This window comes from Littorina saxatilis, linkage group LG7 (genome assembly GCF_037325665.1).
Source record: "Littorina saxatilis isolate snail1 linkage group LG7, US_GU_Lsax_2.0, whole genome shotgun sequence".
Classification (NCBI taxonomy): Eukaryota; Metazoa; Mollusca; class Gastropoda; order Littorinimorpha; family Littorinidae; genus Littorina; species Littorina saxatilis.
The window spans coordinates 35,484,561-35,497,870 of NC_090251.1; the positions used below are offsets into that span (position 1 = coordinate 35,484,561).

General features: G+C 41.2%; 2 protein-coding genes across 3 annotated transcripts in view; both read right to left on the reverse strand.

The window, feature by feature from the left end:
• LOC138971309 (uncharacterized) overlaps nt 1–13,310 on the reverse strand; it is a 77,273-nt gene that overhangs the window by 14,624 nt on the left and 49,339 nt on the right. The window contains exons 1-3 of one of the 2 annotated variants that reach the window (XM_070344026.1): nt 6,415–7,080; nt 744–778; nt 15–128 (exon numbers count right to left, since the gene is read on the reverse strand). The exons of the other annotated variant lie outside the window; for it this stretch is intronic. Coding sequence (XP_070200127.1) covers nt 15–128; nt 744–778; nt 6,415–6,503 — 238 coding nt within the window. The 5' untranslated portion in view covers nt 6,504–7,080. Of the gene's footprint in view, nt 1–14; nt 129–743; nt 779–6,414; nt 7,081–13,310 lie in introns of those variants that run through there. 2 annotated transcript variants of the gene reach the window in all.
• Nucleotides 8,441–13,310, reverse strand: part of LOC138971311 (uncharacterized) — a gene marked incomplete in the record, with an annotated part of 8,328 nt that continues 3,458 nt past the window's right edge. Inside the window, 2 exon segments of the mRNA XM_070344034.1 lie at nt 8,441–11,033; nt 12,176–12,234. Coding sequence (XP_070200135.1) covers nt 10,339–11,033; nt 12,176–12,234 — 754 coding nt within the window.

The window sequence follows — 13,310 nt, forward strand, 5'->3', positions numbered from 1 at the left end:
AAATCTTATCTTACCTTTTTTACATTTACCCCACCAGCCTGTTTTTTTGCAATCTTCTTCTCTTGTCCATTCAGCACCAGGGTGAAGGTGTCTCCATCCACATAAATCATTCTCAAAATCACAGAGAACTGCACACATCCGGGGGGTGACATTTCAGATTTGCAATCTTCTAATAATCACGTAACAGTATATGTATTCGTTATCTGCCAAACATCCGTAATGGGTACTTCTCCGCCCTCCAACCAGAACAATCGTTTAAGCTGGATATTAAATGACGTCAAAGCAAAATAACTTAAACTCTCAAATCTGAGAAATTTCACTGGTGGCAGACAAATATGAAGAAAAACAGAACACGTACTACATCATTACTAACATTAACATACATGTACAAATACGATTCTTATATAACAATAATATGTTGTGTTTGTGTTTGTGTGTGTGTGTGTGTGTGTGTGTGTGTGTGTGTGTGTGTGTGTGTGTGTGTGTGTGTGTGTGTGTGTGCATGTGTGTATGTGTGTGTGTGTGTGTGTGTGTGTGTGTGTGTGTGTGTGTCTGTATGTCTTAAAAAATACACTGAGACTAAACATAATTTACAGAACCTGTACACATTAACTCATACAGAGTCTAAAAGCAAATGCAACTGTTTGGTCTTTGTAATTTCCCTTAACCATGTGTGTGTATGTGTTTGTGTGTGTGGGGGGGATGGTTTCTGTCAAAAACGCTATTGTACGAATGCAATTTACCTTTGTGGTAATTGTCCTCTTGTAAAGTGGTGGTACTGAAAGTTGAATTGCCAAATATTAAGATTCATCCATATTTTAAACACCTAGTCATAATCTTATCTTAAATACAGAAATACACTCTGTACAGTCAATTATACCAAAGGAGGCCAAGAAATCCGAGGGATACCCCCCCTCCCCCCCGTCACACACAAACCATGACAACTACTCACAATTAACAGTGATCATATACTCGGAGGCAAAAGAAACGCAAATACAGGATGCGTTAATTAAACCGTTATGGACTTGAAATAAAAATAAAATCATGATACTAGCATGTTCTGCACGTGTTGTTTTAGCGGTCGTATCTTGTCAGAACCGTGTTTGCCGTTATCTGGGTCACACGCGAGGTCTTGTTGACGGGGATCCCAAAACGTCATGGGGACCACTTTCAGCACATGCACAATGTGGAAAAGCAGCTTTTCGTGTTCAGAGTGTTCAGGCAAGCTGTACAATACTCACAAAACTGTTACAACATTCATTTCTGCGACACAGGCGCGATGCCGAGACTATCACCAGATCAGCGCCAACAGGCGATCGTGAGAATTGCCGGACAATCAGTTAAGCAAGTTGCTAGGGCATTTGGAGTAAATGTCACCACGGTTTATCGCCTGCAGCAACGTTTTCATGTCACTAACAGTACCTGCGACTTACCAGGACGTGGCAGACCCCGAGTAACAACAGCCCGACAAGATCGCCATCTTGTCCATCAACACCAGCGAGATGCATTCGAAACTGCCGCCAACAGAGCCTGTAACACATTCGGGGTGCATGGAGAACCTGTCAGTGCCAAAACTGTACGCCGACGCCTTGGTGGGCAGAACCTGGTAAATCGGCGTCATGCTCGACGTCCTGTCTTGACAGCTCAGCATCGCCTGGATCGTCTGGCCTGGGCCCAGCAGCATGCCCACTGGCGCCATCGGGAATGGCGGAGGGTTATTTTTTCGGACGAGAAGCGCTTTTGCCTGGAACCTGGTGATGGGCGTGTCCGGATCTGGCGAAGACCTGGACAGCGGTTTGCTAACAGTAACATCCTGCAGCATGATCGATGGGGAGGTGCCAGCGTCATGATATGGGGCGCCATTGGTGTCAATCCGCGAGTGAGGCTTGTCGTCTGCGTGCTGCCGTAACCCAGGTGTGGGCTCAGGTCCCTCAGCAGCAAATGAATCACCTCGTCCTCTCCATGTACCGGAGGTGCGCCACAGTCATCAACGCCCGGGGAGGAGCAACACGCTATTGACTTTCAACCGTCTTCAAACAGTGTTCAGTGGAACATGGCACGTCATGCTCTCATCCCAATACACTTTTCCGTATGGTTTTTGTATTGGTCAATTCGTTCCCTTGTTAGTGTTAACCCGAAATAATTAAATCGACATTCAAATTCATGTGTAACCCATCTTCACTGCAGCATTTGCGTTTCTTTTGCCTCTGAGTTTATATACACATGTGAATAGTTTGAAAAAGGGCGACGACCGTAAGAACTGAGAAAGGAGCAAACCTTCTTTTGTCATTGAAACAACTAACCATCCAACCAACCAAGTCTAGCTGACATAAGCACAGACACAAACATACAACCGCACACACACACGCGCGCACACACACACACACACACACACACACACACACACACTCACTCACACGTACACACACGCACACACACGCACACACACACACACACACACACACACACACACACACACACACACACACACACACACACACACAATCAACACACACATCAGCACACACATAGTCACTCACACAGAAAAAATACAAACAAACAGCTGAATGTTGACAGAAACAAGTAATGCATGACTAATTACTTTTCTTGAGAGACAACCAATGAAAGATTGAAAACTGCCAAAGTTAACAAGACTCCTGTCACAGCTGTCGCGCTCCTATGGATATACATCTTGATATCTAAAACGTTAAAACACTTGCACCACCGCGTATTTGTCCGCATAGAATCAGCTTTTGGGTAAACTCTCTGTTTATATAAGTGTCTGTTTTCTGGTTTCGTTTGATTGTGTATCCGCCAAATCAGAAAGCACTGTCCCAGTGTATGTAATTTTAAATCAACTGCGCTAACAGCACTGACTGAAGGTGTATGCATACAGCTTGATTCATTGCTCGTTCTGAAATCTGTTCTAGCTTTAGTTTAACCGGGAACACGGATGATGACCTGATTAAGGCCGAGTTTGAAGGCAAGTTGTGTCTGTTTTCTAGGTATTGTTTGATTTATTAACAGCTATTGTGTTTTCAGCGTAGCAATAGGGTCCGATATTAGACGAGACAAGTATAATGCCGACGAGTCGAAGACGAGTCGCATTATACGTGTTCGAGTCTAAATATCGAACCCTATTTCTACGCTGAAAATGCAATAGCGATTATATAGCTGTTCTGACCTTGACAAAATGACAGTTTTTGCGTCGATGCGTTCATCTCAAGTTTTGATAGCAGACGCCGTTTCTTATGCGCATTAGTTTTGCGCAGGCGCCACACTGACTTTGGAAAAAACAACTCGATTTGACAACACAGCTGTTAAACAGCGTTTTATTAGTTCATTCGTATACAACAAAAATAAGTTTGAGTTTTTTAAATTTTGAACAAGACTACTTATGAAGAAGACCAAAACACAACATCAACGGAAAACTAGAAACAACTGAAGAACTAGGATGCAACAAGGGGAGGAGAAGAGAACAGCTAATCCGTACAACGCGAACAGACGGCAGCGAAGTTTTCAGTTTGGTGAATGGCATTTAGACTTGTCTCGTCATGAAGCGAATTTTTCACCCTCAGTTATAAACGACTACGTGAATGTTAGTGCCATGGGTTGAACATCAATACTTCAGAGGGGAATTGGGGTATTTAGTGTGGAGTTACGAGATAAGAAAAGCCAAATGCGAAAGTTTGTGTCAGTCGGCAACTTAGCTCACACAGGCACACAAAAACGGCTGTTCCGTTTTACTCCCCTGTCTGTACTACATTTTTCGACTTTGGGCATTTTGTGGTGTTTAGGGACAGAACATAATTGGTTTAGTCCTGTTTCATCAGGAAGTTAGCAGAAAAGGGTATTCTATCAACATTTGTAAAGCTCAAAAACATTCCCGATAAGAATTTCAAGTTGTCAGTGTGTGTTGTTGTCGATTGAAACATCGAGTGGTACAGATGGGTAAACCGGAACCATGCGTCTTTGTTATTGTCAATATGCTTTTGGATATTGGCAAAAATGGCCGACTTCCGTAGCATTATGCTTTGCTGATTGGAAGAGACCATCCAATCACAGCCCCCGAATTCCCCCACGTGTCCATCAGAATAGCTATATGTCGGGATAAAAGGTAAGCTACTGATTCAGCGATGACTAACTTTGTTTCTCGATGCATAAAAAGTCAGGGAGCGGTTGATATTTGCCCGTAAATAGCCGTCAAAGCTGAAAATGTCGGCAATCGAGCACCGGAAATGGCTGTTCGATGGGTTTCGCAAGTAGAAATGTGCTTTGTTCACCAAATCAGCTCGTATTTGATATGGGTACGGGATTCTAGAGGACGAAGGAGTCATAAGAGGTGCAAAGAAGTGCTATTTGGGAGTAGAATAAATATTCCGAGCCAGTAGACAAGAGAAGGTCATATTTGAGAGGAGCTTTCCAACAAGCGAATGATACAGCAGATTAATCATTCGTTTTGATTAGAAACATAGTCTCTAGTTTTTTTGAATGAGTTTTTCAGTGCGGACAATGTGATTGCACATCAACTTGGAAGCTGAATAGTAGGTTAATTTATCTGTTTCATTTGTTTATAAATAGCAGTCAAATAAGAATTGTATCAACATATTGCATAAAGACCCATGAATAGATATATATCTAAGTATGACATGTTTACTCTGAAAGTGTGTACAGAAATGTGGTTATGCAAATTAAAAATTAGGTCCTATATTCGCATACTTCGCTGAAACAATCTCGATCTCTTTCGCGTTTGGTTAGCCCAGCTTCAAGAGCTTTTCCATTTCCTTGATGGGTGAGTGTGTGTGTGTGTGTGTGTGTGTGTGTGTGTGTGTGTGTGTGTGTGTGTGTGTGTGTGTGCGTGCGTGCGTGCGTGTGTGTGTGTGTGTGTGTGTGTGTGTGTGTGTGTGTGTGTGTGTGTGTGTGTGTGTGTGTTGAAAACCAGATACAGCACAACGCGTGTTCCCTTATATGATAATTACAGATACAATCCTTCCTGTGAAAACAATCTCAAGTATGGCCTCAATTCCACATGGGATTTACACAGCCCTCCACTAAGACACATACCAAACTTAAACAGACAGAGTGCGTCCTGTTAGAGTTAATTGCTAAATAGATACTTTGAACTTACCGGAAAGTGTCTTTATACGCAAAACAAGAGGCGAAGCCTTCAAGGCTCACATAAGAAATCGACAAACAGTAACACACACACAATCACTCAGTCACACACACACACACACACACACACACACACACACACACACACACACACACACACACAGTAAGCATAGGTGACATTGTGCAAGAAAGCGAGACATTAGATCTAGATATGTCTGTCTGTATGTAGCCTACTTACAGGGACACGACTGCCAACTAGTCTCGACCCGCTCAAAATAACAATGACCGAGACGTTCAGTAATTCCTTCGCGTGACGTCTAACCCTCTCACGCCATAATGTGACGTCTTCAAATGACGAAATGTTAAAGTTTCTACCACAGACATACACACGCACGCACATACGCACGCACGCACGCACGCACGCACGCACGCACGCACGCACGCACGCACGCACGCACGCACAGACAGACAAAGTTACGATCGCATAGGCTACACTTACGTGAGCCAAAAACGTATCACTCTAGCACTCTAGCAGTCAGTATTTTAGAGCACTTGCGTCCCTTTCTTCCTGAGATGTTTCGATAGTGCTCTGCTACGCTAGTTCAAGCTAGTCAGGATGTTTTGCTGTTGGTAACCACACACATTTCATTGTTGGTATGTGTCCAAATGAAAGATGTCCTTATGCCACGTGAAGACAAGTCTCATCTGAGATGGTGAGCCCAACTGTTTTGACGGGAAGGACTCGTTCTCTAACTAACAGGGATTCCCGACCTTCCTTGTTTGAGTTTGCTGTAGATGAGTGGATCACCTTTATCCCCTCTATTTAAGAACGTCAAGTGAGCCCCGTGATCTCTGGGGGTTGTTTAGTGGTTTTCGGCTGAATATTGTCCTTCTCTTCCATACATCACCAAATGCAATGAATCAGGCCGTTTGATCCCACATACACACACACACACACACACACACACGCACGCACGCACGCACGCACGCGCACACACACACACACACACGCACACGCACACACACACGAAAATACACACACACACACACACATACGCAGGCACACACACACACACACACGCACGCACGCACGCACGCACACACACACACATACTTACACATACTCACGCACACACACACACACACACACACTCACACACATACACACACACACACACACACACACACACACACACACACACACACACACGCACACACACATACTAATCAACACGTTTACTGACAAGCCTGCAAGAACAATTATGAATGCTGACAGCAGCAAAGTCGTAATTGACTTACCCGGATTGAGAGACAACCAATGAAAGTTTGAAAACAGCCAACGTTAACAAGACTCCTGTCACGGATGTCGCTCTGTCATGGTTGTACATCGTGATATCTCAAGCCTGGAAACAGTTACACCACGGCGTATTCCAAATAAACCTTGTCAGAATAGAATCAGCTGTTGAGTAAACTGTCTGCTGATGTAATTCTCTGTTTTTCGGGTTTCTTTTGATTGTACATCCGACAAATCAGAAAGCACTGTCCATGCGTATGGAATTGTATATCAACTTTGCTAACAGCACCGACAGAAGGTGTATGCATACAGCCTGAGTCATTGCCTTTTCTCAACAAATCTTGTCTAGCTGTAGTTTAACCGGGAAGTGAATTCCTCCCACACAAACTTCTGTCTGCCGGAAGCTACATACCCGAGGACAATGTGCGGATTTTAGCTCACTTTTGTACCTGTCCTTACTGCTAAATGCTGTATGACTAGATTATTGCGCTGTAGGCTTGAGTGCTTGAACTAATTTTAGCAGAGGCACAAGCCGTTTGTCAACCTTAATTAAAATTCGCTTGTGGTTTCTTGAACATTGACGTATAAGTTAGTGCATGTGCACCACACCTACGTCGGATAGCGTTTACGGGTACATTCTTTAGTGTAGACCGTGCAGTAGATCACCACAGATCCATCAAGTCTTTTACTTGGGATAAGAGCATCCTGCCACTTGGACACACACTAACTATATACAGACTGAGCGTGTAATATTTTTTTGTTTTCTTCTTCATATTTTGTGAGCGTGCTATATTAAGTGTTGTTTTGTTGGTAACACCAATGTCACTTTTTGAGAAACGAAAATCAGAAAATAGAAAATCCCACAAGATGCAATACGGCTGTTCACTTTCAGTACATGTCCAAGTGGAATAATTCTCCCATCACAAATAAGGGTCTATCGTAAATGATCGTTTAGGATGAAAGGCATATTTAATTGTGTTGACGTGTTGAATTACTCGAATTGCGTTCAACAAGTTTCCGCACAGGCTGCAGTCGATCCATAATATTGTAGATCCGGCTTTTGACATTTAGTCAAGTTTTGACTAAATGTTGTAACAAAGACGGAAATCGAGACGAGGGTCGTGGTGTATGTGTGTGTGTATGTGTGTGCGTGTAGAACGATTCCAAGACAACCACTGGACCGATCTTAATGAAACTTCACATGAGAGTTCCGGGTTATAATCTCCCAAGACAGTTGTTTTCATTTTTTGGGATAAATATCATTGATGCTGTCATATCCGGCTTTCGTGAAAGTTGAGGCGGCACTGTCACGCCCTCATTGTTCGATCACATTGATTAACATTTTAGTCTACTTATCTTCGACTCAGTCCGGACTACGGGATTGCATTTCAGCTATGAAGCTTACAAAAATAATTAATGAGTTTGGTCATTAAAAATCTCACAATTGTAATTAAATTTAATATTTTAGTAATCGACTCAAACATGTTTTCATCTTATTCTTTATGATCTCCTGAATCCAGAAATATGTAGATATGCCACGTTTACTCTAAAAATGTACTTACAGTTAATGAAAATATGTTAATTAGGCAACATTATTATTACAATTTAATTTGAGTAATCGATCCAAAGATAATTTCATCTTATTTTGTATCATTCCCCGAATCCAAAAATATAATTATAGGTATGCCATGTTTACTCTAAAAATGTGCTCACAATGAATGAAAATAGGCAATACGTTGGCATTGCTTCGCGGAGTCGAGCGTGACCCGTCTCGGTCGCCTGCAAGCCAATTCCTAATGTTGATCGTTAGTTTCAACCTGACATATTGGCTTAATGTTGTCCTTTGTATGTATGCCACTGAAGACTGGTCTCATGTGAGATGGTGAGCCGACGGGAAGGACTGTGCTTTGAAACTGGCAGGGAATCCCAACCAGAGACTGTACACAGTGTGTATTCTACAGTCTCTGTCTCAACCTTCCTTGTTTGGTTTTGCTTTAGATGAATGGATCACATGCATCCTCTCTATCTTAACACAAATAAATGACACTTACACATCACTTGAATGGCCATTTATGCTGTGCAGCTTGCACCAAATATATGCAGGGTAACGGCCATTGTTTTATATAGGTAACAGGAACAAAATGTTGAATGTGAAAACTATGACATCAAAATGTAAGCAGAACATTTATTTTCTTCTCCATTGTTGCCAACAGTACAAGTGAATGCATATAGTAATGAAGTACATTTGTGTACGTGTATCGGTTTACTAGCATACCTTCACATGTTTCTCCTTGAAAACAAAAAGAACCTTACCTTGTCTTGTCATTAAAGAGCAAGTTAAATGTATACATTTCATTCTGTTTGCATAAAGTATGCCACGATGAAACAACAACGGAGCAAATTATGCTTTACAACAAAACAAAGCACACACAACAAGTTGAACAGCTAAAACATGCAAATCCGTCGAATACAAAAATTGAAGTAAGCACAAACACAACATGTACTTAATCACAAAACAAAATCAAAATACTCCCAAAACAAAATCAAATAATAACAAAACAAAATCAAAGTAAATGTAGCTTCACACACCCGTCTACTCAAAAGCTTCCTAAACTTTACACAGATTACCCTTCCAGCGCATGTAAGACTCCTCGATGTACTTGCGCTTGCTAATGAGATAGTACGCACTTTCCTAAACTTCATTTAACAAATTGGCATTTAAATTCAACGCAAACTTACAATGACAACAACAACAAAATCGTCAGAATTTGAAACACACTGTACGTACTGCATTGATGCTGAAGCATTCAATTTCATATCGGAAATAAGGAAATTACAACTACAAAAAAACGCATTTGAATTAAAGGAGTTAACATACGCAACATATATGCAATACACAAATAAAACGATTTGAAATGCCGGTGATGGATTGTTGATTCTTCTATTCGTTTATTGATGTTTCTTGTTTTGAGAACCGATTCAGCATCGACCTTAAACAATGTCGTGATGTTGGCCTACTCTTAACAAATCTTCAAGTGTAATTGATGGATATAGCGAATCACTTTTTGACTAGGACGTTATACCGTACAAACTGTACAACAATAGATAAAGCAGTCATGAGAAAAACACAGAAGGCAAGTTATGTGTCATACGCATCATTGGTAAAAGAAATAAGCTCAGGTATTTCAAAATCAATATGAAAATAGCGGCATTCGGAAAGTTACTGTCGACATAAAACATCAAGTTGTGCGGGACAGCACAACTGAGAATCATACAAACAGAACATGCCTTAGAACACTATTAATCACACGTTTTAAAACAAGCACACGTTAACATAAATAGATGCGATACATTGAACAACATCAAAATGAAAGGTACATAGGACCCACTTTCGTCCAACGACTGTCCGCACATATAAAGACATCTGTACCTAAGGGGTAAATTGATTAAATGTAACCTCGAAACAAGGAAGCGAAACATGGTATTAGCAACAGATGCTACGTAACTATAAAGAAATGTCAACACACACACACACACACACACACACACACACACACACACACACACACACACACACACACACACACACACACACACACACACACACACACACACACACACATTCAATAATAACAGTTTCCATTACTCAGTAACTGCTGACCGTAGCTGCTCAGATGAATGTTAATCAGATAGTTGAGATTCAGTCATAAGTCATTGACAATTGCAGTATTTGAGTATCTGTTCTGTCATTTTCTTCTCTCTCACAAGACATGTCTGAACTGATCAGCACTTGCCTCTCTCTGCTGGTCTACCATCGCACTAGATATGACTGTACTGATCAGCCACCATCTCTCTCTGCTGGTCTAACATCTCACTAGATATGACTGTACTGATCAGCCATCATCTCTCTCTGCTGGTCTAACATCTCACTAGATATGACTGTATTGATCAGCCACTGCCTCTCTCTGCTGGTCCCGAATCTTGTCCTCCAGATCCATACCGCTGTAGTCACCGTACGGGGCGCTGATGTGGTCATAGTGTGTCTGGGGATGATCCAGCTGCATCCCAGCCCTTTCCTTATCCCCCAGCTTGTTGTACATGTCGCTTGGTTGTTCTGGTCGAGACGTGGCCATCCCTGAGTCACCAGCCACTGGTTCGTCGTCTGAGGTCCCTGCTGCTGCTGCTTCTTCTGCTTGAGTAGATCGTCCTGCTGCGTTTGAATTGAAGGCAGGTGGGTTCGCTTGTTGGTCGGTTTTCCTCCCCTTCTTCGTCTTGTTCTCGGTCGGGATGTTGTTCTTCTGTTGTCCTTGCCCAGCTTGTTTCTCTCTCTTCTTCTTCTTCTTCTCTTGATCTTTGTTGGGAAGAGCATACTCGTCATCTGGCTGTGGGTCTTGTTTCTTCTTTCCGTTCTTATTGACGACAGCGTATTCTTCGTCCGGTGGGGGACTGCGTGTGTTTTCGTACAGATCGTTTTGGGCTGGCGCAGAAGGGCCTGTTCCGGGAGAGTTAAGCCTCAATACGTTGTAGTAGTCTGGAGTGTTTTCGGGATTTGCAGCGTGTCCGCTCATCGGGGGGATGGTGTCCATTTCTAGTCGGTTAGCTGAGTAGACTAAATTATCATGCCCTGCAAAAAGTTCATACAAAGAATTGAACAAAGAGAGTTTGAAAGAAAATCCGAATCCGATGTAATGCACGTTCCAAAAGCACACAAATAAGAGATGATTTATGGAACAATTAATCAATGACCATCTGCCATGTTATTAAGAAACAGAACGCCAAAGCTTAGGCCTTATTTTGTTGTTATTAGGCGTCTGTTTGTACATTTTAGAAACCGATAAGTCGACCTTCTTGTGTATGTTGGTAAATTGTCATTTATAAAACATTCGATGTGTTGGTTTGTGTTTGTGGTCGATTTAAAAAGGAAATAGGTTTAATGCAACCTCAAAGTTTAATACAAGATCACTGCAAACGTGTCAATAGAATGGGAAATGTATATATAAACCCGTTCATCAAGAAACCGATCATGTGTATACATAACGTGGCAGTATTCAGACAAAGGGTATTTCATTGTCAGCGTGAAACCGACGGCCCCAAATTATCTGCAGTAACTTAAAGCACTCTGGCACTTGATTCGGCCACTACTCGTTAATAGCAATGAGTGCGCAGACACTTATTACTCAACTATGTATAGCCTTGCAGAAACAGTGAGTCTATTGGAGTACCTCGATTAGCTGTACCCAGTTTGAGCTTGTCATTTAAGTTTGCAGTGACAAAATGCATCTTAACTCAAAACAAGCAAATGGATAATGTGTGATAAGTGGCAGTCTCACAAGTTTTTGTTTTTTTTACTGCAATGTCGGTGATAATGTTACGATTTTTAACAAGACTTGAAGTAACAGAAAATATATCTTTATAATTATATACACCCATACAGAAAAACAACACTGTGTCGGTCCCGAACAGCCAAGGCAGTTGAAGGATTGTTTTGAACCATCACCCAACCAATCAACTTCAGTGTAGGTATGTTGAGTTTAAATTACTTCCCTTGCACTGTCATGTCTGATCTCGAGTGAAACCATTTCCTGTGATTAACATTGTGTTTTATATTGGGTGAAAAAAAGGAAACAACATCCTCAACAGGATTAACACTACCTACGTGACAATTAATTCGACCGGATAGTTTGATTATTGAGACTTAGATTCGCATAATAACACGAGTATTAGTTACAAAATAAAACACGCAAAGAAAACCCCACTGTCTCTCACCTTCAATGCCGCCAAGGTTGGAATTACCAGGGGATGTCGAACCAGCAGCACCAGATGTTCTGTGAACATAAAGCTCAGAATCAGGTTGCCATGCTCACAGAATAGAATCAGATACGCGCATGTCAACCCATCGTTGCAAAATTTCGGCAAGAAAATAAACACAAGAATGATCCCGCCACGACCTATTTTTACATTTACGTAAACAATGAATTGTTTAGGTAAACAATGAATGGTTTACGTAAACAAAAAATTATTTAGAATTGTTTTACATTGTTTATAAACAATTACTTATTTAGCACATGAGCTTCTAAATAATGATTATTTAGCTAAAACTGGTGAAAAAACCATGAAAAAGTATCCAAATAATTATTTGACAAACGGAATGCCATATGTGAGTGTGTGTGTGTGTGTGTGTGTGTGTGTGTGTGTGTGTGTGTGTGTGTGTGTGTGTGTGTGTGTGTGTAGAGCGATTCAGACCAAACTACTGGACCGATCTGTATGAAATATTTCATGAGAGTTCCTGGGTATAATATCCCCAGACGTTTATTTCATTTTTTCGATAAATGTCTTTGATGACGTCATATCCGGCATTTTCTAAAAGTTGAGGCGGCACTGTCACACCCTCATTTTTCAATCAAATTGATTGACATTTTGGCCAAGCAATCTTCGACAAAGGCCAGACTTTGGTATTGCATTTCAGCTTGGAGGCTTACAATTTAATTTATGACTTTGGTCATTAAAAATCTGAAAATTGTAATTAAAATTATGTTTTTTATAACACGATCCAAAATTACGTTTATCGTATTCTTCATCATTTTCTGATTCCAAAAACATATAGTTATGTTATATTCGGATTAAAAACAAGCTCTGAAAATTTAAAATATAAAAATTACGATTAAAATTAAATTTCCTAAATCGATTTAAAAACAATTTCATCTTATTCCTTGTCCGTTCCTGATTCCAAAAACAAAATATATGATATGTTTGGATTAAAAACACGTTCAGAGAGTTAAAAAGAATAGAGATATAGAAAAGCGTGCTATCCTCCTCAGCGCAACCGCTACCGCGCTTTTCTGTATTGTTAATTTCACTGCCTTTGCCACGAGCGGTGGACAGACGATGCTACGAGAGTACG